Here is a 27,752-nt window from a genome sequence, read left to right as displayed (position 1 = left end):
GAGCCACATTAAGATCTCCATATCTCTGGGAGTGAACTGTCGAGTGCCACAAGAAGAAGTGCTTTTTGCCATTTTTGAACTGTCACTGTTGGTATATACTGAAACAAAGATTGCTAAATTCAACAGATTTTACTAATAGAACTACCAATCTCTGTGTGAAAATAAAATAATGATGCTGCCATCTTTCTAAAGTCATTTTTACACCTGAAATTTGGTTGATTTGAGACGGAATGACCCAGTCTCCTTTCAAAGTAATTGCATGGACAAAAACAAACAATACATTCTTCAAAATGTCTGCTTTTGTGTTTTCATGGGAGAAAGTAAGTAATATGGGTTTTGAACAACGTGAGGTTTGGTAAATGATGACCGAAATAAACATTTTGAGTAAATTCTTCCTTTAATGCTTTCACTATCTGGATTTAGATTTCATCATTCATAAACATTTTTACATGTGTTCAGTTTTACTGTATATTGCGATCTTGAGGAAAGCACAATGTTATGCCTGCTGTATGTATTGTTTGTAATTTTGCTTGCCATGTCCATTTAAGAATTGGACCACTACTCATTAGTACTACATTAGTGCTGTAATTATGTGAGAATTAAAAATGAAAAAGATCAGGAAATTAAAATGTTAATATTTTATTTGAGTATTCTATTTTTGCATTAGATGGAGAAAAGCATCCTCTAAATGATGGTTTCAGAAAAGCAACACATTACAATCATGCAGTTCAATACTGAAACCTGCCTTAAATATAATATACATATACATTTTCATGTAGGCTAAATCCATCAACACAAGAGTTAATTTTAAAAAGATTTTTTTTTTCACACTCAGTGTTCTCAAACAGAGAAAGGCAATCTGGTACAGCATATCACAATCCTTAAAAAATGTGATGGGAAAAAACTTTATATTGTTTGAATATTTCACAAAAATATGTATCACAAAAATACTCAACATCACAGGCTTCCTTTATTAGTATCTTATCTGTACAGATCATGCATATAAATACGTAAAAATAGTACATATCTTTCTAATAGTATCTAAAATAAACAGAATTCCATAACAACAACCAAAAAACCACATAGACAAACCAGGCATCAAAAAAAGCAAAGCAATATTTCCAAAATGCTGTAAAATTCTACAATTTAAATGGCATACTTTGCTAAGACTGCACAATAAAAGCATGAGCAAAAACAAAAATAAATGTAAAATGTCTAAATGCCTAATATATATCTGTCTGTTTTGCACAGATTTGTGCCTATGTTGTGTTTCTTATCTACAACAAAATGTGATTGATCAGAGAAATATCTTTACAGATAAATCAATTCAAAGTGTCATACAGTGGCAAGTTACAAAACATGAAAATAAGGTCTACAATAAATAAATACTCTTTTTGTAGCAACATTTTTATTATGCTTAAGTCGTGTTTTTTTGGTATAATTTATTGTTTATATATTTTTTGCTTTATTTGCTTTAAATATAAAACCAGCAAGACTGAAATAATTGCCACATATAAAAATATTCGGGCCTATATATTATTCCACTACCAACTGTATGTCATTTGTATGTCAACTGAGATTCTTACTGTTTCGAACTGCTACTTTTTGTTTCTGTATACTTTGTTGTCTTAGTCACTACAGTTTTAGTAATCAGATGCTCTGAGGACATTTCTTGGGTCAAAAATTCTACACTTGGCATCTTCACATAGAAACCTCCAGAGGCTTCCTCACTAGAGCAAGGAAGAGAGGACTTGCTTCCTTTTGGAGAGCTTTCAGGTGTGATGTGAAGGACGCCAGTAGAATGGGGACTAAGGGTAACCTTGGGTACTTTGAACCATGTTGTTTCCTCTCTTTCTTCACTCTTCTTTACAGTGACAAATCCAGCTGATACTGTAGGTATTGGGGACTCTGATCCCTCCCGTTCTGCTAGCATTTCAGTCCTTGCTTTTGAATATACTAAAGTATCAGTCTCTGTCATTGTACCCGATATTGTCTTCTTGCTCTCTTTACTTTCCACTGAGGTCTCCTTCCTGAGATGCGTCATGCTTGTTTCCATTTCCTCTTCCTGAACTGTATCTTTTGAGTATGGTGAGAAAAACTCCAGTTTGGGCAATTTAAGCTTTCCAAACATTGCTTTTTCATCTTTGTCACCATTTAGACTTGAACTTGTTCCATCATCAGACCCACTTGGTGTTACATCAAATGATCCTCTCTGCCCAGATGAAAATGTGACTTTGGGCAATTTAAGCTTACCAGTTTTTGACTTTCCTTCAGTTTCCACCTCCCCTTCCAAATTTACTGCTTTCCCCTTTTCATTTGATCGAGACTTGCCAAAACTCTGCTTCGTTTTTATCTTTGGCAGGTTGAGCTTCTCATCTCCAATTTCTGCACTTGCTTCACCACCTACATTAGCAGAGCTCTCTGTTTGTGGATTCACCATAACAAATACAGCTTTTGTTACCTTTGGCATACGTGGGCCCTCGTACTCCACCTCAGAGTCTACATTTATAGAGTGAACTTTTACCTGAGATGATGTGATGTTAGCTTCAGGTGAACTTAAAGATGGCAGAGGTATCCCAAACTTTGGAATTTTGACTTTACCCATTTGCTTTTTATCTTCTTCAGAATGATTAGTGTCAGCTTCTGCAGTCTCAATGTCAAAGTCAAGTTCAGAAATCTTTGGTGCTGGTAAATTAGCTTTTAAGTTTGCATCCGTTTTTCCAGTTTTTACTTTTGGCATTCCAATATTAAATTTTGAACCTTTGACTTTTGGCCCTTTTATTTGTTGTTTTGGTGCAGTGGGGCTAAGATCAATTTCTGGAAGTGCAGTCTTCTTTTTATTCTTTTTTCCTTTTTTCGATAAGCCAAGATCCAACTCTAGATCCACATTAGGGCCCTCTGTATCTGCAGTTGGCATTCTTATATTTTTACCCTCTTTATGTGCATCCTTAAGGCCCGCATCAGTAGAAGGAACTGACATGTCTGGATTTCTTGACATTACTGTATCTACTTTTGGGATTTTAACATTGGGCATAGCGAATTTTCCACCTCCTTTTCCAGATTCTACTTCTTTAGTATCAGACTCAACAGTTTTACCTACTGGTAATGAAATGTCTACCTGTGGTATCTTAATATCAGGCATTTTACGTTGTCCACCTTCTACTTCCACAGATCCTGAAGCCTCAGTGTCGCCCATTTTGCCATAGGGTAATGATATATCCACTTTAGGCATTGTCATGACTTTACCTTTTCCTTCACCAGGCTGAAGTTCTGGAGCAACACCTTTAGATTCTATTTTAGGAAGGGATATATCAACTGTTGGCATCTTTAATTTTCCACTTTCTAGTTCTGAATCTGGTGCATGACTTTCTCCTTTGCTTCCATGAGGCAGAGATACATCTATCTTAGGCACTGTGATGTCTGGCATTTTTAATTTACCTCCTTTAGCTCCAAATTCTAAATCAGTTTCCTTTGTTTTTCCATGAGGCAAAGATATATCAACATTAGGCACTGAAATTTTTGGCATTTTTAGTTTTTCACCTTTAATTTCAATGTCAGCATTAGATGTGTAATTTTTACCATGAGGTAATGATATTTCCACTTCTGGCATTCTTAATTTACCCCTCCTTCCAATATCCACCTCATGGTGGATACCTGTGTCACCTGTATTTCCATGTGGAAGTGAAAGGTCCACTTTAGGGATTTTAACATGGGGGAAATTTACTATACCTCTACTACTATCAATGTTTAAGTCAGAAGTGTTTGACTCCATTGGTTCATGAAGTTTTAGCCTAGGCAAGGAAACATCTAAATCAACTTTTGGAACTGATATGTCAATAGTTGGCATCTTAGGAATTTTTAAACTGCCCTCATAACCTCTGATATCTGCTTCAGATACATCAACCTCAGTTTTTGGAAGCAATACCTCACATTCTGGAATATTTGCTGTTGGCAATGATATCTCAACTGCTGGCATTTTGACCTTTCCTTTGTTATCCACTGCAGGCATATCCATTTCTACATCTTTGAGTTTTGCTTTTGGAGTAGTTGTCTTGAATTTGGGAAATTTGAGCTTGTATTTGACCTTGTCATCAGGACCCTCCACTCTAATTTCTGGTTTTGTAATTTCTCCAGAGCCTGCCTTTATCTTCATTTCAGCTTCAGGGCCAATTATTTTAATATCTTTTTTAGGTGTTCCAATAGATGGCATTTTGATTTTGGACTTATTCATTTTGGCATCTGTTTCCACTGATGGTGATGTTTTTTCCAAGTCCAAATCTATAGATAAGCCTGGACTCTCTGGTTCTAGTTTGTCTCCACTTTTCAATTTTCTGCCAAATTTAGGGAGTGAAATTTTGGGCATTTTTACAGAGACATCTGGAACATCAAAACTTACCCCAGATGAGGGTCTTCCACCCTCTGCCTTAAGAAGTTCAATATTTTCTCTATCACTGCCCTTTGCCTTTGGAAGAGTGAAGCCCAGGTCAACTTTAGGAGCAGATATGTCAACAGTTGGGATTTTCGGCAGCTTGATGTTACCACCTAAAGTGGCCTCAGGGACATTTAAGTCACTCATTTTGGCACCAGTAGCTTTGGTCTTAGCATCAGAATCATAAGTCATTTTAGGTACTGAAATGTCTTTGTCTTTCTTCTCTGACCCAACTTTGAGTTCACGCTCTGTCAGTTTCATTTTTGGAAGAGAGATATCAACAGTGGGCATGTGAAATCTTAAACCTTTTTTAGGATCATCATCCAGATCAAGCCCTCCCTCTGTGGTTCTTGGCAGAGAGATATTTATAGAGGGCATCTGAATCTTTCCACCTTTGATATCGGGACCTTCAATGTCGATTTCACCCCCTGATGGTTTTAATTTGGGCAAGGACACATCAACTTTAGGCATTTCAAATTTTCTTCCTTTTCCTGTATGTCCTTCAACATCTACATCTCCTCCTGCTCGTCCTCCTGGCAGAGAGATATCAATAGAGGGCATGTGAAACTTTCCACCTTTGATATTCGGACCTTCAACATCAATTTCACCTCCTGATGGTTTAAATTTAGGCAAGGACACATCAAATTTAGGCATTTCAAATTTTCTTCCTTTTCCTGCATGTCCTTCAACATCTACATCTCCTCCTGCTCCACTTCCTGGCAGAGAGATATCTATAGAGGGCATGTGAAACTTTCCACCTTTGATATCAGGACCTTCAACATCAATTTCACCTCCTGATGGTTTTAATTTAGGCATGGACACATCACATTTAGGCATTTTAATTTTTCCTCTTTTTCCTGCATGTCCTTCAACATCTATATCTCCTCCTGCTCGTCCTCCTGGCAGAGAGATATCAATAGAGGGCATGTGAAACTTTCCACCTTTGATATCGGGACCTTCAACATCAATTTCACCTCCTGATGGTTTTAATTTAGGCATGGACACATCAAATTTTGGCATTTTCAATTTTCCTCCTTTTCCTGTATGTCCTTCAACATCTACATCTCCTCCTGCTCCTCCTCCCGGCAGAGAGATGTCTATAGAGGGCATGTGAAACTTTCCACCTTTGATATCGGGACCTTCAACGTTGATTTCACCTTCTGAAGATTTGAATTGAGGCAATGACACATCAAATTTCGGCATTTCAAATTTTCTTCCTTTTCGTGTATGTCCTTCAACATCTAAATCTCCTCTTGCTCCTCCTCCTGGCAGAGAGATATCTATAGAGGGCATGTGAAACTTTCCACCTTTGATATCAGGACCTTCAACATCAATTTCACCTCCTGATGGTTTTAATTTAGGCAAGGACACATCAACTTTAGGCATTTTCAATTTTCCTCCTTTTCCTGTATGTCCTTCAACATCTACATCTCCTCCTGCTCCTCCTCCTGGCAGAGAGATATCAATAGAGGGCATATGAAACTTTCCACCTTTGATATCGGGACCTTCAACATCAATTTCACCTCCTGATGGTTTTAATGTAGGCAAGGACACATCAAATTTAGGCATTTCAAATTTTTTTCCTTTTCCTACATGTCCTTCAACATTTACATCTCCTCTTGTTCCTCCTCCTGGCAGAGAGATATCAATAGAGGGCATATGAAACTTCCCACCTTTGATTTCAGGACCCTCAACATCAGTTTCACCACCTGATGGTTTTAATTTAGGCAAGGACACATCAACTTTAGGCATTTTCAATTTTCCTCCTTTTCCTGTATGTCCTTCAACATCTACATCTCCTCCTGCTCCTCCTCCTGGCAGAGAGATATCAATAGAGGGCATGTGAAACTTTCCACCTTTGACATCGGGACCTTCAACATCAATTTCACCTCCTGATGGTTTTAATTTAGGCAAGGACACATCAACTTTAGGCATTTTCAATTTTCCTCCTTTTCCTGCATGTCCTTCAACATCTATATCTCCTCCTGCTCCTCCACCCGGCAGAGAGATATCTATAGAGGGCATGTGAAACTTTCCACCTTTGATATCGGGACCTTCAACATCAATTTCACCTCTTGATGGTTTTATTTTAGGCAAGGACACATCAAATTTAGGCATTTTCAATTTTCCTCCTTTTCCTGTATGTCCTTCAACATCTACATCTCCTCCTGCTCCTCTTCCTGGCAGAGAGATATCAATAGAGGGCATGTGAAACTTTCCACCTTTGATATCCGGACCTTCAATGTCGATTGCACCCTCTGATGCTTTTAATTTAGGCAAGGACACATCAACTTTAGGCATTTTCAATTTTCCTCCTTTTCCTGTATGTCCTTCAACATCTACATCTCCTCCTGCTCCTCCACCTGGCAGAGAGATATCAATAGAGGGCATATGAAACTTTCCACCTTTGACATCGGGACCTTCAACATCAATTTCACCTCCTGATGGTTTTAATTTAGGCAAGGACACATCAACTTTAGGCATTTTCAATTTTCCTCCTTTTCCTGTATGTCCTTCAACATCTACATCTCCTCCTGCTCCTCCTCCTGGCAGAGAGATATCAATAGAGGGCATGTGAAACTTTCCACCTTTGATATCGGGACCTTTAACATCAATTTCACCTCCTGATGGTTTTAATTTAGGCATGGACACATCAAATGTAGGCATTTTCAATTTTCCTCCTTTTCCTGCATGTCCTTCAACATCTACATCTCCTCCTGCTCCCCCTCCTGGCAGAGAGATATCTATAGAGGGCATGTGAAACTTTCCACCTTTGACATCGGGACCTTCAACGTCAATTTCACCTCCTGAAGGTTTTAATTTAGGCAAGGACACATCAAATTTAGGCATTTTCAATTTTCCTCCTTTTCCTGTATGTCCTTCAACATCTACATCTCCTCCTGCCCCTCCTCCTGGCAGAGAGATATCTATAGAGGGCATGTGAAACTTTCCACCTTTGATATTCGGACCTTCAACATCAATTTCACCTCCTGATGGTTTAAATTTAGGCAAGGACACATCAAATTTAGGCATTTCAAATTTTCTTCCTTTTCCTGCATGTCCTTCAACATCTACATCTCCTCCTGCCCCTCCTCCTGGCAGAGAGATATCAATAGAGGGCATGTGAAACTTTCCACCTTTGACATCGGGACCTTCAACGTCAATTTCACCTCCTGAAGGTTTTAATTTAGGCAAGGACACATCAAATTTAGGCATTTTCAATTTTCCTCCTTTTCCTGTATGTCCTTCAACATCTACATCTCCTCCTGCTCCTCCTCCTGGCAGAGAGATATCTATAGAGGGCATGTGAAACTTTCCACCTTTGATATTCGGACCTTCAACATCAATTTCACCTCCTGATGGTTTTAATTTAGGCAAGGACACATCAACTTTAGGCATTTTCAATTTTCCTCCTTTTCCTGTATGTCCTTCAACATCTACATCTCCTCCTGCTCCTCCTCCTGGCAGAGAGATATCAATAGAGGGCATGTGAAACTTTCCACCTTTGATATCGGGACTTTCAACATTAATTTCACCTCCTGATGGTTTTAATTTAGGCATGGACACATCAAATGTAGGCATTTTCAATTTTCCTCCTTTTCCTGCATGTCCTTCAACATCTACATCTCCTCCTGCTCCCCCTCCTGGCAGAGAGATATCTATAGAGGGCATGTGAAACTTTCCACCTTTGATATTCGGACCTTCAACGTCAATTTCACCTCCTGAAGGTTTTAATTTAGGCAAGGACACATCAAATTTAGGCATTTTCAATTTTCCTCCTTTTCCTGTATGTCCTTCAACATCTACATCTCCTCCTGCCCCTCCTCCTGGCAGAGAGATATCTATAGAGGGCATGTGAAACTTTCCACCTTTGATATTCGGACCTTCAACATCAATTTCACCTCCTGATGGTTTAAATTTAGGCAAGGACACATCAAATTTAGGCATTTCAAATTTTCTTCCTTTTCCTGCATGTCCTTCAACATCTACATCTCCTCCTGCTCCTCCTCCTGGCAGAGAGATATCTATAGAGGGCATGTGAAACTTTCCACCTTTGATATCGGGACCTTCAATGTCGATTTCCTTCCCTGATGGTTTTAATTTAGGCAAGGACACATCAAATTTTGGAATTTTCAATTTTCCTCCTTTTCCTGTATGTCCTTCAACATCTACATCTCCTCCTGCTCCTCCTCCTGGCAGAGAGATATCTATAGAGGGCATGTGAAACTTTCCACCTTTGATATCGGGACCTTCAATGTCGATTTCCTTCCCTGATGGTTTAAATTTAGGCAAGGACACATCAACTTTAGGCATTTCAAATTTTCTTCCTTTTCCTGCATGTCCTTCAACATCTACATCTCCTCCTGCTCCTCCTCCTGGCAGAGAGATATCTATAGAGGGCATGTGAAACTTTCCACCTTTGATATCGGGACCTTCAACATCAATTTCACCTCCTGATTGTTTAAATTTAGGCAAGGACACATCAAATTTAGGCATTTCAAATTTTCTTCCTTTTCCTGCATGTCCTTCAACATCTACATCTCCTCCTGCTCCTCCTCCTGGCAGAGAGATATCAATAGAGGGCATGTGAATCTTTCCACCTTTGATATCCGGACCTTCAATATCAATTTCACCTCCTGATGGTTTTAATTTAGGCAAGGACACATCAAATTTAGGCATTTTCAATTTTCCTCCTTTTCCTGTATGTCCTTCAACATCTACATCTCCTCCTGCTCCTCCACCTGGCAGAGAGATATCAATAGAGGGCATATGAAACTTTCCACCTTTGACATCGGGACCTTCAACATCAATTTCACCTCCTGATGGTTTTAATTTAGGCAAGGATACATCAACTTTAGGCATTTTAAATTTTCCTCCTTTTCCTGTATGTCCTTCAACATCTACATCTCCTCCTGCTCCTCCTCCTGGCAGAGAGATATCAATAGAGGGCATGTGAAACTTTCCACCTTTGATATCGGGACCTTCAACATCAATTACACATCCTGATGGTTTTAATTTAGGCATGGACACATCAAATGTAGGCATTTTCAATTTTCCTCCTTTTCCTGCATGTCCTTCAACATCTACATCTCCTCCTGCTCCCCCTCCTGGCAGAGAGATATCTATAGAGGGCATGTGAAACTTTCCACCTTTGACATCGGGACCTTCAACGTCAATTTCACCTCCTGAAGGTTTTAATTTAGGCAAGGACACATCAAATTTAGGCATTTTCAATTTTCCTCCTTTTCCTGTATGTCCTTCAACATCTACATCTCCTCCTGCCCCTCCTCCTGGCAGAGAGATATCAATAGAGGGCATGTGAAACTTTCCACCTTTGATATTCGGACCTTCAATGTCGATTTCCTTCCCTGATGGTTTAAATTTAGGCAAGGACACATCAACTTTAGGCATTTCAAATTTTCTTCCTTTTCCTGCATGTCCTTCAACATCTACATCTCCTCCTGCTCCTCCTCCTGGCAGAGAGATATCAATAGAGGGCATGTGAATCTTTCCACCTTTGATATCGGGACCTTCAACATCAATTTCACCTCCTGATGGTTTTAATTTAGGCAAGGACACATCAAATTTTGGCATTTTCAATTTTCCTCCTTTTCCTGCATGTCCTTCAACATCTACATCTCCTCCTGTTCCTCCTCCTGGCAGAGAGATATCTATAGAGGGCATGTGAAACTTTCCACCTTTGATATCGGGACCTTCAATGTCGATTTCCTTCCCTGATGGTTTAAATTTAGGCAAGGACACATCAACTTTAGGCATTTCAAATTTTCTTCCTTTTCCTGCATGTCCTTCAACATCTACATCTCCTCCTGCTCCTCCTCCTGGCAGAGAGATATCAATAGAGGGCATGTGAATCTTTCCACCTTTGATATCGGGACCTTCAACATCAATTTCACCTCCTGATGGTTTTAATTTAGGCAAGGACACATCAAATTTTGGCATTTTCAATTTTCCTCCTTTTCCTGCATGTCCTTCAACATCTACATCTCCTCCTGCTCCTCCTCCTGGCAGAGAGATATCTATAGAGGGCATGTGAAACTTTCCACCTTTGATATCGGGACCTTCAATGTCGATTTCCTTCCCTGATGGTTTAAATTTAGGCAAGGACACATCAACTTTAGGCATTTCAAATTTTCTTCCTTTTCCTGCATGTCCTTCAACATCTACATCTCCTCCTGCTCCTCCTCCTGGCAGAGAGATATCAATAGAGGGCATGTGAATCTTTCCACCTTTGATATCGGGACCTTCAACATCAATTTCACCTCCTGATGGTTTTAATTTAGGCAAGGACACATCAAATTTTGGCATTTTCAATTTTCCTCCTTTTCCTGCATGTCCTTCAACATCTACATCTCCTCCTGCTCCTCCTCCTGGCAGAGAGATATCTATAGAGGGCATGTGAAACTTTCCACCTTTGATATCGGGACCTTCAACATCAATTTCACTTCCTGATGGTTTAAATTTAGGCAAGGACACATCAACTTTAGGCATTTCAAATTTTCTTCCTTTTCCTGCATGTCCTTCAACATCTACATCTCCTCCTGCTCCTCCTCCTGGCAGAGAGATATCAATAGAGGGCATGTGAAACTTTCCACCTTTGATATCGGGACCTTCAACATCAATTTCACCTCCTGATGGTTTTAATGTAGGCAAGGACACATCAAATTCAGGCATTTTCAATTTTCCTCCTTTTCCTGTATGTCCTTCAACATCTATATCTCCTCCTGCTCCTCCTCCTGGCAGAGAGATATCAATAGAGGGCATATGAAACTTTCCACCTTTGATATCCGGACCTTCAATGTCGATTTCACCCCCTGATGGTTTTAATTTAGGCAAGGACACATCAACTTTAGGCATTTCAAATTTTCTTCCTTTTCCTGTATGTCCTTCAACATCTACTTCTCCTCCTGCTCCTCCTCCTGGCAGAGAGATATCAATAGAGGGCATGTGAAGCTTTCCACCTTTTATATCGGGACCTTCAATGTCGATGTCCTTCCCTGATGGTTTTAATTTAGGCAAGGACACATCAAATTTAGGCATTTTCAATTTTCCTCCTTTTCCTGCATGTCCTTCAACATCTACATCTCCTCCTGCACCTCCTTCTGGCAGAGAGATATCAATAGAGGGCATGTGAAACTTTCCACCTTTGATATCAGGACCTTCAACATCAATTTCGCCTCCTGATGGTTTAAATTTAGGCAAGGACACATCAACTTTAGGCATTTTCAATTTTCCTCCTTTTTCTGCATGTCCTTCAACATCTACATCTCCCCCTGGCAGAGAGATATCATTAGAGGGCGTGTGAAACTTTCCACCTTGGATATCAGTTGCTTCTATATTGATTTCTCCCTCTAAAGACTTCATTTTAGGTGAGCTAATATCAAATTTAGGCAACTTAAGTTTACTTGCCCCTGTAGTTTTGCCTTCAAGGTCAGTGTGTCCTTTAACCTTCCCTTTTGGAAAGGAGATTTCAACTGATGGCATATTTAACTTTCCTCCGTGGATCTGAGGATCGTCAGCTCTCATTTCTCCTTCTGGGGCTTTCACATTTGGCAGTGAAATATCAATTTTTGGCTTTTCAAACTTTATGTCTGTTCCAGAATGACCTTCCATATCAAAGTTTGCCTCAGTTTTATCTTTAGGCAAAGAAATGTCAATGGAGGGTGTGTGAACTGTGCTTCCTTTTAACTTAGGTCCTTCAACATTGACTTCCACTGGTCTTGATTTAATCCTTGGAAGTGAAAGATCTAATTTGGGCATGTGAAACTTTCCTCCCTTTTTAACATGACTATTGACATTTTTGTCTCTTTCATTTGTTGATTTCGGCAATGAAATTGAAACAGAGGGCATAGCAACATTAACAGTATTTACATTAACAGTGCCATCTCCCTTTACTTTTCCTTGTGGAAGAGAAATGTCAACATCTGGCATATCTATCTTTTCACCCTTCACTTCAGGTCCTTCAATATTGATTTCAGTCCCTGTTGATTTCATTTGTGGTAAGTTAATGTCCAATTTTGGCATTTTAAATTTTGTCCCCTTTTTGGTTTCTCCCTTGAGACAAACATCACCTTCTTCTTTAACCTTTGCTGAGGAGATATTATAAGAAGGCATATGCAATTTGCCACCTTTGAATTCAGGTTCTTCCATGCTGATTTCTCCTTTGGTTGAATCAATTTTTGGCAAGGAAATATCCAGTTTTGGCATATCAAATTTCCCCATTTTTCCAGAATGTCTCTTGACATCTACATCACCTGTGCCTGTTACTTTTGGAAATGATATATCAACCGATGGCACATTGAATCTTTTGCTGTCAGACTCTTCAATACTAATGTCACCCTGTGCTGACTTCATTTTTGGCAAGGAAATCTCAAAACCAGAAGCTTTCACTGCAGGCAGAGAGATATCAACATTTGGCATTTCAACCCTTCCGCATTTACCAGAGGGTTCCACATTAATATCAGTTTCATCTTTTTTATGTGGCAATGAAATATCGATTTCTGGCATGTGAAACTTTCCAACTTTGGTATTGGGTGTTTTAACATCAAAGTCACTTTCTCCTGATTTGAGTTTAGGTAGACTTGCATCAAATTTAGGAATTTGAAACTTGTCTCCATTCTCAACCTCAAGATTAATGTGTTCATGTGTTTTTTTTTCTTTTGGTAATGAAATATCAACTCCAGAAATGCTTACATCATGACTTTCAGAAATTTTACCCTCTGGCAATGACATTTTCAGTTCAATTTTGGGCATTTCCCCTTTTCCAGAATGACCCTCGACCTCAACACCAGCCCCTACTTTTCCTTTTGGTAATGATATATCAACGGATGGCATTTGGAATTTCTCACCTTTGACCTCTGGGTCCTCAGTATTGATTTCACCTGTGGCTAATTTCATTTTTGGAAGCGAAACATCTAGATGTGGCATTTTGAATTTGCCTCCTTTCCCAGATGGTTCTCCAACCTTAACATTTCCTTCTGTTTTGCCTTCAGGGAGTGAAATATCAATTGATGGCTCAGGTAATTTTACATTAGGTAGGGAGATACCCATGCTAGGCATTTTAAACTTTCCCCCTTTTCCAAACTGGCCCTCAATATCTGCACCCCCCTCTGGTAAAGAAATGTCAACATTTGCTCCTTTCTCAGTATGACCTTCCACTTTTCCCTGTGCTTTACCTTTTGGTAATGAAATACTGATATTTGGCTTGTGAAATTTTCCAATATTTGCTCCAGGTTCTTCAACCATGACTTCCCCTTCAGGGGATGTTATTTTTGGAAGAGAGATGTCTAACTTTGTCACTTCAAATTTTACCCCTGTACTTGCATGTCCCTCAGTATCAATGTTTTTTGCTGCCATCTTTGGTAATGACACATCTAATGTAGGAAGATCAATGTCCACATCTGATGTCTCTGTCTTGGGCACTGCAATGTCAAGTTTGGGGAGAGAAATCAAATGCTCTTTGACCATGGATCCATCAATGTCATCTCCAAATTTTTGTTTTGCATCAAGGTTTAGCTTTGGTAATGATGTGTCAAGTTTGGCCGTGTTGATTCCTCCAGCATCTTGGGATTCATCCGTGCTCTTAGATTTTGAGAGATTCAAATCCAAATCCACATTTGGTGCTTTGATGTCAATCTTAGACATTTTCAGTTTATTTTCATATGTATCATTTTGTTTACTTGCCTCTCCATCAATTTCATCTGAATGACAAGAAAGTCTTACTTTTGGTAGTTTAAACTTTGGGATTGTTATCTTTGTATCTGAGACATCCAAATTCATTTTTGGCATTTTAATCTCAGGACCTTCTCCTTTTCCTTTAACACTAACCTCAAAATTAGGAACATTAGTTTCAGCTTTGCCCTGAGGCACGTTCAAATCGCACTCTACTAACGGAGGCTTAATTTTGGCCTCTGAGTCTTTCATCTCGAAACTGTCATTTGAAGATTGTACATCTAATTTTGACTTTTTCAATTTGGGGAAATTCATTCCAAATTTTGGACCTTTCGCCTTGACCTTCAGCTTTGCTCCAGAGGCCTCTCCCTCATCTACACTGACATTGCCTTCACCGACAGCAGCGTCTGTGGCTTTTATTTTTGGAAATCTTGTCTTCCTCTTCTTCTTGCCACTAGCGATCGCGCCCTCGAGATCTCCTGATACATCTGCAGTGGCCTTCCCATCTTTCCTCATCTTGAACTTTGGGAAAACAAACTCAACATCAACCGGACTGAGGTCTGATCTGCTTGGTGAGCCCTCAATGTCCAGCTCTGCCCGTGCTCTTGCTTTTTTGTTCTCTTTCAGTCTTTTCAATCCAAATCTTCCTCCTCTCCTTTTCTTGGCTTTGAACGGTTTCACACTTTTGACGCTCTGCAAGAGAAAGGTTATCAATCCTTCTAGTTTCTACTGTTGTAATTACTTTTGTTTAATAATATGAATTCACTTTGGGCAATACTGTGGATGTTCAAAAAGTCATTCTATTGTATAGCAATATTTCAGCATGTACCATTCTTTGCATCTTGGCCTTAGGTCCTCTGAGCTCAAGATTTTGTGCACCTGGACGTATGCTGACTTCACTTCCTGGCACAGTCCTCTTCAAAAAGAAGGACACTTTGTAGGGTTCTGCACACTGAAGAATTTTTAATGCGTCCTCATATTTCACGTTATCAAAATACACCCTGGCACTTAGCAGTTGATCTCCTGCAATAACACATCATCAAAAATTATAACTTACATGATTTCTCTTGGTATTCTTAGTAAATCAGGTAACAGAATAAATTCAGTACACCCATATTCAGTATGGAAATGTTGTACATTAAAGTTTGTGAGGTTAAAGTTGGTTCTCAACTTTATATTGTATTTGACATTGCCCTTTGTAATGTAAAATACAGTCCCTGGGTACCTTTCTGTAGGCTGAGGTGCTTCGCTGCTGGGGAGTCTTTCAAGACCTCTTTGATGAAGATGCCACGCTCCCCTCCACCCACCACACTGTACCCACTAGCTCCAACTTCAGCCTGTGTTTCAACAACCACTTCCACGAGCTCTGACAACTGGGTGTCCTTTTCCGCCTGCTCATAAAATTTCAAAGTGAAAATGTGCAATGGTGAAGGGTGAGGGTCAAACAAGTCATTTAATTTCAAACAGCTATTAGCTTTTAAATATACTTTGAGTGGTATACCTTCATGCTTGAGATGTTCATACTGTATTCCACAACAGTGCTTTTTTCTCTTACCTCATTCTTATTGTCTGTGTTGGAGGGATCCTCCATGTCTGTGGATTGGGTGTCTCTAAGCTGGCTTCTCTTCTGACTCAGAACTTGTTTCAGTTCTGCATGGAGTTTTTCCTTCTGAACCTTGGAAACGAATGTGGAAATAAGATCGAGAGAGGTTAGAAATCCATATCTCCACATGGCTGGCTCACATAGAGCTTGGAATTATATTTGTAGTACTCACAATTCGCTCTGGGCTGTCCTGTTCATCAGCAGAGATGCTGTGGTGTGTACTTGGATGAGGGCCAAAGGGAGGTCTGTCTGAGGGGGGAGAGCGTCTTTTGCTGTTTACCTATTTGTAAAGTGACAAACAAGGCAGAGATAAGATCAATAAAATAAAACAGCCACCTTCTATTGGCTTTAAAGTGGTAATGGTTTGGCAAGTGGCTACCTACGGGTGAATCTCTGGCTTCTGTATTCCCATGACTGTCCTCTCTGTCAGAGTCTGAAATTAGATGTCAGCAGCCATCAGTCAAAACGACTCGTTTGTAATAACTGTATTATAGTTGTTTTGTAATAATACATTTCGGCTGATGTACATTAGTGTTAATTTCGTCAACAAAATTAATGATGAAAGGTGTTAACAACCTTTTATTTTCCATGATGAGATGACATCAACATGCAATATCATTAACAAAAAAAGATGAGACTAAAATGTAGCTTAAAAAAAGATAAAAACTTTACTGGAAAAAAGAGGAGACTAAATATTACAGACCTTTTTTTTAACAAGCCTCTACTACGAGCTTTCATGCTTGTGGGTTGCCAGATGTCAAGATTTTAAATCCGTCAATCAGAGCTTTTCTCAGTTTACACCTGGTTGTAAAAGGCATCTTAAATGTATCTTATGTGACCAGCTGTGTTTAAATTTCAAGGTTGGGGGTCTAATTTAATGACTGAATACTTGCTTACCCCAGTGTATTTCTGCATGGTTATGATAAGCAAAAAAGTTAAAAAAATAAAAAGAATAAGTGCAAAATAATGTTTGTGCTTTATCTGTGATCCTCTTTAAACTCTTTCAATGATATTATAAGACCTTAATACATGTCTCCAGCTTTGGCTAGCATAAACCTACCTCACGTTATACAACAGTTCTTTCTGGTTCTCGAATCTGATTGGCTGAGAGCGATATTCTAGTGATAATAACACTCCTACCTTTTCACCGTTTGTATCACTCCGCTTGAAGCGGCCGAGCAAATCCACCATATATTTTACAAATACTACACTTGTTGTACCACAAACTGTAGTTTTAAGAGTTTTTTTTAGGATAGAATGTAGTTGTTTAGACCTGAAATATTTAATCTTAGCACCTATTTTACAATTTGTTTTGATGCTTTCGCAGATGCGAGCTCCAGCCGTTCAGTGCTCGTGTACCCGCTGAGAACAGCTTCATCTCGGCCAGTGCTTTGGGGATTTGCTGCTGTCATTTATAGTGGTTCACATTAGATATAACTAATTTTGAGTACATAAAACAGGCAATCTTTGGTCTTATTAATCTATTACTTGTTCCTGAGAAAATCAAATTGGGCTATGTTAAATTTAGTAATTTAATATTAAGGCTATATTTAACTTACATCCTGTAGAGTTCTGCTTTTGTAAGTTTGCCTTAAGTGTACATTTGTTTTTTATTCCCATTATAATGGCTATTGTTGTTAATTTAAATATCGTTGTTAAATAAATATTATTTTATTTAAATAATATGTTGTATTTGCTAATGAAAAAGGGTCAATTAGTGTGTAATATGGATTGAGTGGAAGTTACATTAATGTGTGACTGAATGAGTGAAAGAGACTTTTAAATTGAAAGGGACTTTTGTAAACAGTGGACATTGTTTTAGCGTTGTTTAGGGGAATTTCCTTTAATTGTAAAAAGGACAAAATACAAAGATCGCTTTCCTCAGCGGACATTCAAACGGATTTTTATAATGGATATAATATTATTATTACATCGACCTGAAGAATGAATGTTATATCAGACACAGGTGATGCTCGCTCAGGCGATCTCTCTCTCTCTCTCACACACACAATCATACTGTACAAAATCAATGCGTTTCAATGGAGGGACTCAACGTTCCTTCATTACTAGTTCTATAGTGATGTTTTTGAATTAGTAACTTGAGATTTGAATCCGTGGCAGAAGGAAATAGTTCTGCAAAAAAAGAGGGTTTTAAAGACACTCCGTTGTTATTTCTTATTTATTTACACACTTGTGCTGTCGAACTGTTGTAAACACAATATCACACTCTTAGCATTGCGATATGGCTGTATATCAACTGTGTTGTTATGTATGAGACTAAAAAAAGTCCATAGATCATCAGGTTAGTAGGCTTGCAAATGGTGTCCCCTCTCAATCTGCATGGTTCTCATTCCTCATTCGGCAGTGGTGTCTGGTGTCTGTCTCTGCCGTAAGAGTGCGTATAAGAGATCTGTAGACCAGCGAGAGGGTAATTTCTAATGGGCTCAGACACCCACATTGGATAACCTGTTACACAAGGCAGGCACACATAACATGGCGCTAGCAGGTGTTCTTTTATCATGCTGTACCAGCTGTGTACTTCCCTTTTTTTTCTTATTTAGGCCCACAACCCCATCAATAAAATGGCAAGACAATAAAATATATGTAACTCACGTTATTTATATATATATAAATCACATTACAGTCACTTTTATAAAATAAAAACAGTTGACATTGTAGGTGTCCTTTAAAAGGAACTGCAAAAATCAGGCAAAATAATATTTATATATGCATGTGTGCCTGTGATGGACTGGTTTCCATGTCAACGTCCTGAGACCCTGAGATAGGCTCCAGCATCCCCACAACCCTACACAAACAGTTTGGAAAATGGATTTTTGTGTGTGTGTGTGTGTGTGTGTGTTTCTGTTTCTGTTTGTGAGTGAAAGAGGCAGCTGTTCCCTAGTGATGCTATGTGTCCAGAGGAGGGGACAGAAGACTGGAATGGTGCTGCACATATCTGATCTTTATATAAACATGTGCTGGCCTGACCTACATGTGCTTCTGTAATGACAGAGCTGTTAACACTAGAGATCCTACAAATGCTGCCATATAATAGGAAAGCTAGGTACACATCAGCCAAACATAAAGGCACTTACACACAGCTATCGAATGCTCACAATTTATAATTATTACCTGATGTACTTGAGAACACGCCTAATTGAATTTGTTTGTGATATTTATTTATTTATTTTTTTAAAGCGTCCAATTCTCACTATTAACTAGTTGCTTATTAGCATGCATATTACTAGAATATTGGCTGTTTATTAGTACTTATAAAGCACATTTTAATGCCTTATTTTGCATGACCATATTCTACATCCCTTAATCCTACCCAATACCTAAACTTAACAACTAGTTTTACTACAAACTACTAACTATTAATAAGCAGTAATCAGGGGTTTATTGACGCAAATCATCCATAGACAGCAATATAATCAACACATTCAAGGTCCAGAAAGGTACTTAAGACATTGTTAAATTGTCCACGTGACTACAGTGGTTCAATCTTAATGTAATGAAGCGATGAGAATATTTTTCGTCTGCAAAAACAAAACAAAAATAACGGCTTTATTCAACAATATCCTCTCTTCCCTGTCATTATCCTTACGCAGGTGCCGCAGTAAGCACAGTGAAGGCTTTCCTTGTTTAGTGCCTTTCTGGACCTTAAAGTGTTGATTATATTGCTGTCTATGGACTAGTCATATACCTCTCAGATTTCATCAAAAATATCTTCATTTGTCTTCCGAAAATGAACGAAGGTCTTACGAGTGTGGAACATGAGACTTGAGGGTGAGTAACTAATGACAGAACTTTCATTTTTGGGTGAACTAACCCTTTAGTAGTGAGATTTGGACCCTAATCTTAAAGTTTTGATCTAAGACCTGGCCAAAAATGATGCCCAGCCTAAGAAAATTGACATCCCTTTATTCAAATATTATTAAAATTTGTGAAAGATTTTCTGAGTATATTGCATAGTTGTGGTTGGAGTCAACTGTTTTTTTTGTAATATTGCAGTGAAACATGTTGAACTGTGCGGACATAAGTTTTTCCCATGGCTATCAGACAAAGAAATTATGAACAAATGCAAAAACAAGAAAGAACCAATGAAAAATACATTGTAGCTAATGTATGCCTTTTTCTGTGACAATTTTGGTTTTTCTAAGCATAATATTTTTGCATAGTAAAACAAAATCTGTAGTAGTTTGCCTTTTTTGCCAAATAATTTTGTCAGATAATACTTTGACCAAGTTTAAGGTTCTTCCCTTATTTTTAAAATAAAAAATAAATAAAATAAATAATAATAATAATAATAATATATATATATATATATATATATATATATATATATATATATATTAGTGGTGGGCATAGATAAATTATTTTAATCTAGATTAATCTCACTGTAATCTTGGAATTAATCTAGATTAAAATGGCTCATTTGAATTCTGCCAAAGACATTCAGAATATGTGAGCTACCCAAATAATGACTAAAAGTAATCTGCCATGTTGTCCGACAAAGCAGTCAGGAGTTAGAAGATTAACCTCTGTGGAGTTAAACTTGAAAAATTGTGTATATTGACATCTTTCCGCGTTTGAAACAACATTGATTCTCATGTTCATTCATGTTTATTTGATGCTATAAATGGACTCGTAGTAAGAGATGATCGGTTTACGAGCCTCTTGAGTTGAGGCATTACAGCAATTTGTCACGACCATGGTCACAACACATTAAAGAGCCACATTTATTGTTTGAATTTCTTAAAAAACTACACAGTTTTAAAGCTGGGACTTTGTTTAATATCATAAGTAACCTGCTCTGTCTTGTCTGTCGACGTGTTGTCAGTTTTCCCTGTGTGTGGCGTGACAGCGCCACGGCTTGTCCAACGTGATCTCATGAGAATACGTGTGTATTTTTACGTGAAGTGTGGTTCTACCACACGTACATTTACTAACGTTTTCATACACACAAAAACGTACAACATTGACGTATTTATAGCACTAAAGCGTACAAATACTTACGTATTAGCAGCTTAAAAACGTAAAACATCTAACGTAAAGTGTGAATGTATATGAATTACCATGTATTAATATTAAAATCTTGGCTTTAATGATTCAAATATGTTGTATTCAATTGTCATTAACGTTACATAATGTTAAACGAGACTACACTTTGAAACCTTAAAATGAATAACATTTCTATAATCGTTTTGTAATATTTTGCTGTGCGATTTTTTTCCTATGCAGTGATTGACAATACAACCATAAGATACACCAAAGCACAACATAAATTAACAAATCACACCCATTTTATTTGTTTGCTGTACTCCATATCTTTAGAATCCATATGTTTGCGAGGAACAGATTCAAATTCAGCCCTTTATCTGTCGATCTTCACCTTCATTCTCAGCAACAGCGACCGTCACAGTCAAAACCCGCGCACGTTATGATTCAAATTTAAAAAATAGCGCCAGTGCGCCTGCGCCACCCTCGAGAAGCGTTACGACATGGTTTACGGCACTGATATCGAACGCTCATTGGTTCTTACCTGCTTCGTCGCAGATTGCGATATGCCGTGTTTCAGTGGATTGACATTTGAAATGAGTGCGCGCCTTCACAGAGAGAAGACAGATTCATAATTTCACGGATTAATAAATTATATTCTGCTCTGTACCCTATAAAAACTATTACGTTACAGCCAGAGAGGACTGCGACTGGAACTCATCATCATTTTAACTTTTGGTACCACTTTTGACATATTTGCAAAAAATAAATGATTGTGATTAATGTTACGCTTGTTTGTCTGTTTTTCATTTATGTATGTAGTTTTAAGAAATTGTTATGGGTAGGTTTAGGGGAAGGTGTAGGATAAGTGGCTCAAAATATCGTTTTAATGTCATATTTTTACTAAAATTGGCATTTTCCTACACATTTCTGTCAATTATGATTTATTCTTTTAACATTATGTATAAAATGGGTAGGTTTAGGTTCGGGGTGGGGTGGGGTTTAGGGATATTACATTCATCTAAAAATGTTAAAAAGGGAACATTTATATATATTTTATACATATATTTTTATGACATGAAAGATTCGTAAATATTTTACGTTTTATTCGCAGTAAAAACGTAAGTATGTTTACGTTTGGGTGCCATAATTACGTCAGTATTTGTACGTTTTAGCACCATTCAAAACGTACAAATATGTACGTTTTGTGTCTTTTAAAGTTACGTATTAATAACTACGTATTAACAATGAGACCAGGCTGGCTTGTCGGACAAAGCATCTTCATTATATTTTGATGTTTTGTAACTTGTAGGGTTATTAAAAACAATTAATAATAATTAACATCCTCTCAGGACATCACTTTTGGCCACTACTGGACTAATACTAATTTTTACATTACTGCGTAAACAATGAGTAAGAGTGTCTAAACTTTTGACTAATAGTGTATATAATTGTACAGACCTTTTAAAATGCTCTATCTACATAAATGAAATTAATACAAATTGAGTTAACTTCTGATTCAAACCCACTGCCTCAACCTCCTCTGTTCTATTACGTTCTATTGAACACATTCCAGCCACTTACAAGGACAGCAGAGGACAGGGATGTAATTCTGTTGCTGTTGATTCAATACAGTCACAAGATCATTTGGTATGAGAATAGGCACTTGATAATGACACAAGAACTACAACTAGACCAATGCCATAAGCCCAACAGTTGCCCACATGGGTATTTGTCCATCCCTAATCCAAACAAAGACTCGAGGATCTGTGTCTGATATCCAATGTTCCAAAATAAACAAACTCTGTACGAAACTTTGTCACAAAAATATCCTAATCTATAGATCTAAACTGCATTTTGTGTTTCTGAGAAACACGTCAAGTCACTGACGGTTGCTGTTGTTTCTGTTTATAAGAGGACAGTGAGGGGAAGCATTGAGACTGTATGAAGGCTGAATTTGGATGCTCAGAATACGAGTTTTGATTATGACTGATAATTTGATACACATGCTAAAGTGTTCATCTCTGAAAATCCTCTCTTGTGGTGGTTTAATTTAGCATTTTGCAAAACTGAGAGTCCATTATAAAAGCAAACGTGAGGCAAAAACAAATGAGTCCATTATAAAAACAAGCATTCCTACTGCAGACACAAAGTTAAAATGACTCCATTAAATCAAAAATGAGAGTTTTGAAACTTTTAACTTTGAGGTCATGTTCGTGTCCTCCTTAAATGTTAATTACATTCATTTCTACCATATATCCTCATATAAAAATGACAGTCTATCTCCAAGGAAAATAGAGCTGAACTGATGACATTTTTGTCCAATCAGATTCAAGGAAATGAGTAACAGATACATTTATAAAATATAAATATATCTTTTGTTATCTTTGTGGGTAAAAGTGGAAAAAATCCCATTCTCAATTTGTCCGAATTGAGAGTATTTTTTCTCAGCACGTCCGTCCTGCCTCAGGGGAGGTGTGATGGATCTCCTGAGGGTGTGTAAAGCCAAGGAGGAAATGCCTCCCTTTAAACAGGAAACTAGGATATTTCTTGAGATAAAATAACACCCAACACCAAATCTGAGAGAAAAACAAGTTAATTAGTAGTCAGTTAGTTCAGTCAATCAAGTCTATTTTGAAGAATGTCAGTAACCAAACAGTTGATGGGCTCCATTGACTTCCATAGTATGGAAAAAAATACTATAGAAGTCATTGGGGCCCATCAACTGTTGTGCTACTGACATTCTTCAAAATATCTCATTTTGTGTTCATCAGTAGAAAGAAATTCATACAGGTTTGGAGTAACTTGAGTGTGAGTAAATGATGACAGAGTTTTCAGATTGAATTAATGCTAGAATTTTTGCTATCAATTATGGACATGGCATCTGAGGAATGAACTCTTTGAACAATGTTGATAACGACGGAACTTACGACCATAGTTCCGTTTGGGAAACACACCCCAGAATGACATCAGTGCTGTTACAGGAATGCATGATTACCCATTCCCTTTAGGCTTTCATTTCTGACCCGATAATAAAAGAAAAACTAATTCTAACTCTTTATAAATCAGTCATTATGCAATTAAAATCTGTGTAAAAGCTGAATATTTCTAACATTAATATGGTGCATTATTATTTTACTTTATAGAAAACTCTTTATAAGTGGGTAAACCTATAACAAACCCAGATACAATGTCCAAAGTTCCCAGAAACATTTTTACTGTTGGTGCAGCATGGGCTCTATCATACATCTGGCGCAATGCGACGCCAGGCGTGACACAAGTGTTTTTTGCTAGTTTCAGTTATCATTTTCACGTCCAGCGCCACGTTGTTTAAATAGCAAATGCACTCGCGCCCATCTGTTTACCCATGGGCGTGCTGGTCTGAAAACGAGGTGTGTTCAGGTGCATTGTTGGCGTGTTGCTATTTTGAGGCAACTGAAAACGGCTGCGCCACTGACCAACAGAAACCTGGTCTAAAGTATTTTTTTTAGTAACATTGTGTTAGTAACATGCTCCTATAGGCGGGTGCACAACACACATACACTCTTCTTGTTACACAAACAGGGATGCGCAGCAGCGCACAAATATGCTGAATATTAAAAATAAAAGGATTACAATGTAAAAGATTATTATTGTGTACATAAAGATAAAAATACCTACATGTCATAATGGATAGTCATTGCATGTCACAGAATGACCTATTTGCAGTAATGACGAATGCAAATTGGTTAATTATTTGACCAATTGTGGCAATACACAATATTTAAACTGACTCCTCAGGTGCTCCTGGCTTTTAAAGAGAATGGGGGATGACGCTCTGATTGGTTTATTGCATGTTACGCCCAAAACACACCCATGACATTAAGAGACTAAGTACAACGCTTTTGGACCATGCGCCTGGCATGCCAACCATTTTTTTCATCATTAAAGGGATAGTTCACCCAAAAATGAAAATTTGATGTTTATCTGCTTACCCCCAGGGCATCCAAGATGTATGTGACTTTTTTCTTCAGTCGAACGCAAATTATGATTTTTAACTGCAACCGCTGCCGTCTGTCAGTCAAATAATAGCAGTAGATGGGAACTTCAACTATAATAGTAAATAAAACTTGCATAGACAAATCAAAATTAAAACCCGCGGCTCGTGACGACACATTGATGTCCTAAGACACGAAACGATCGGTTTGTGCGAGAAACCGAACATTATTTATATAATTTTTACCTCTAATACACCACTATGTCCAACTTCGTTCAGCTTCCTGTTAGTGAGGTCAAAAAACGCGTTCTGTTGACAGAAGTGATGTCTCGCCCATATACTTCAATGAGCGCGAGACATCACTTCCGTTGTCAGAGCGCGATCAGACCTCACTAGCCGGAAGCTGAACGAAGTTGGACATAGTGGTGTATTAGAGGTAAAAAAATATATAAATACTGTTCGGTTTCTCGCACAAACCGATCGTTTCGTGTCTTAGGACATCAATGTGTCGTCACGAGCCGCAGTGTTTAATTTGGATTTGTCTATGGAAGTTTTTTCGACTCTTATTGTTCAAGTTCCCAATCACTGCTATTATTTGACTGACAGACGGCAGCGGTTGCAGTTAAAAATCATAATTTGCGTTCGACTGAAGAAAAAAAGTCATCTACATCTTGGATGCCCTGGGGGTAAGCAGATAAACATCAAATTTTCATTTTTGGGTGAACTATCCCTTTAAACTAGGAAAAGTGGATTCGGACATGCCCTAAGTGCACCTGCGGCATGCTTTTCAGACCATGTGCTTAAATTGTTAAAATAGGGCCCTTAGATTGAAAACTGTACCTTTGGACACTTTCTGCAATGACACTACATATTCTTTTTGGCAGTGCTATATATAATAATCATCAAAATTAGTGAATGTTGCATCATCTCATCCACAACAGCAGCATTAGTCTGAACAACAGCATGTGGTTGTTCCTCCTCTTCCAAACAGAATCTGACCTGCATGTAAGAGTCTGCATATTTCAGTGGCATCGCAGCCTATCTATAGCGACTTCAGCAAGTCTCAACTCCAACCCCCCCGTACCCCGATTCGCTCCTCAGTGCAACGGTGTCCCATTAACACATCTGACTCCTGAAACGTGGCAGGAATGGCACTTGTATCACACACACAGACATTATTCCCATACTCGTGTTGGGAGGAGCTGGCTGAGAGCTGCCTGTTCCAGTGAAGCACATGAAGTATCAAAACATATCAAACATCGCTGACAGAGTCTGCAAGTCTTTCAGCACTGGATTAGAGATTCAATTCCCCAGTGGAAAAAAAAGTGTGCTTAACTGTACTGAATGTGGGGTGTTTCAAATCTTTTGTTCAAAAATTGCAGATAATATAATATTAATGAAGTAAAAGGTCACTTAAAGAGAGTACACTACTTTTCTTAACACTTTTTTAAAACTGCAGAGTTACACTATTTGGTAACACTTTATTTTACAGTGTACATATGTTACATGTTAGTAATAACTATAAATTTACATGCAATTAACCTCAAACCAAACAAGTACATGTTACTTAATATTACTTAGTACTTAAATGCATAATTACAGTGTAACAAAGACAACTTAAAATAAAGTGTAACTCACTATTTTATGGTGTCTGTGTTACAGTGTCATAATTCAATTAAGTACTGAGTAATATCAATTAATGCACTTTAGGGTTAGGGTTAGAGTTAGTTGGATATAATTTACTCTTATTACATGTAACAAGGACACAGGAAAATAAAGGTAACACTTTATTGTAAGGTGACTTATTACATGTACTTACTATGTAATAACAGTAAATTATGCAAAATTGCAGGTAACTAACCCTAAACCCTAACTGGAACTCTATAGTAAGTACATGTAGTTAATTAATATTACTCAGTACTTATTTGAGTAATTACAATGTAACTATGTCACCTTCAAATAAAGTGAAACCAAAGAAAGTGTTGCCAAATGCACTTTCAATAATGTCAAATTAAACTTTACGTTATTTGATATTACATTTAAAGTTGATATATTTTAAATGTACGAATTTACGACATCATAACAAATGTTTAATTAAATATTTTTTTTTTAAATAAAGTATATTTTAGTTAAATGCTTGTCAGTAAATTCAACATATTTCAAAGACAATAGAATCATTATGAAATTACTGTCTGTATCTTGGTTCTTGATGAATCTGAGGCTCTTGTCCTTAACTCTCACTGTATTTCATCACATGCTGCTATCTTAACTATGGCATGTTGGGCCATGAACTCCACACAGTACCGTGAGACTGATCTTATGACCAGAGCCACAGCTGTTGCAACCGTGTAAGACTAATACACACACGCGCGCGCGCTTTGGGTTTCCATGTTTTATGGGGACTTTCCATACACATAATGATTTTTTATACCATACAAACTGTATATTCATATACTATCCCCTAACCCAGGAAACTTTCTGCATTTTTACATTTTCAAAAAACATAATTTCTTATGATTTATAAGAAGAAAAAAAAAAAAATGTCATTCAATAAAAATTTGAAATCTAATAACATAGGGAATAGCAGGACCACACACAAACAGACTTTAATGCGACTCAACATTTCAGTGCCTTCAGCAAGTATGAGGAACATTAAGACTCTCAGGTAAGCTTCATCTGTTCTGCTGTTTAAAATCGTAATCAGCATTGAGTGTTTCTTCTATTATGAACTTCAAATAACTTAATTTAGCACAAACGAAAGAAATGTACAGCAGCCTAAAACAATAAAAGCAGTCATTTTCTTCAAGTTTGTGCAAATCCTCCATTCACCAAGAGCTAAGTCTATCATAATCAGCTGTACTAAAGTTTCCATGTCAATCTGAGAGTCTTGTCATTTTTTTTTAAAGCTCCACGCAGCAATGCCACCCAACGTAACCCAACACAAGTCGTCTATTTCCTACCTTTATTGAGTGTTTCCTTGTGCAGAATGAATTATTCCCTCAGTAACAAACTCTCTCTTTCTCCCCCCACTCTCAGCCAGCTTATTCTCTGAC

The 27,752-nt window shown here is 37.9% G+C and overlaps 1 protein-coding gene across 4 annotated transcripts; it reads right to left on the bottom strand.

The window, feature by feature from the left end:
- Positions 1 to 228: 228 nt before the first annotated feature.
- prx (periaxin) lies at positions 229 to 27,752 on the bottom strand. Of its 4 annotated transcripts, XM_067389649.1 has the most exons (8): positions 27,660 to 27,752; positions 16,106 to 16,155; positions 15,895 to 16,002; positions 15,675 to 15,794; positions 15,345 to 15,510; positions 14,949 to 15,142; positions 9,778 to 14,812; positions 229 to 9,411 (listed from the first exon to the last, which is right to left on the bottom strand). In XM_067389649.1, the coding sequence occupies exons 4-8, from the start codon at positions 15,708 to 15,710 to the stop codon at positions 1,583 to 1,585; spliced, it is 13,260 nt and encodes a 4,419-aa protein (XP_067245750.1). In that variant the 5' UTR covers positions 15,711 to 15,794; positions 15,895 to 16,002; positions 16,106 to 16,155; positions 27,660 to 27,752; the 3' UTR covers positions 229 to 1,582. The 4 variants fall into 4 exon arrangements, with proteins under 4 accessions (XP_067245750.1, XP_067245748.1, XP_067245747.1 ...); XM_067389647.1 differs by having other exon boundaries at positions 229 to 14,812; positions 16,102 to 16,155; XM_067389646.1 differs by having other exon boundaries at positions 229 to 14,812.

This window comes from Chanodichthys erythropterus, chromosome 7, assembly GCF_024489055.1.
Source record: "Chanodichthys erythropterus isolate Z2021 chromosome 7, ASM2448905v1, whole genome shotgun sequence".
Lineage (NCBI taxonomy): Eukaryota > Metazoa > Chordata > Actinopteri > Cypriniformes > Xenocyprididae > Chanodichthys > Chanodichthys erythropterus.
The sequence above is the reverse complement of the archived record's forward strand: the minus strand, read 5'-3'. Positions and strand labels throughout refer to the sequence as shown.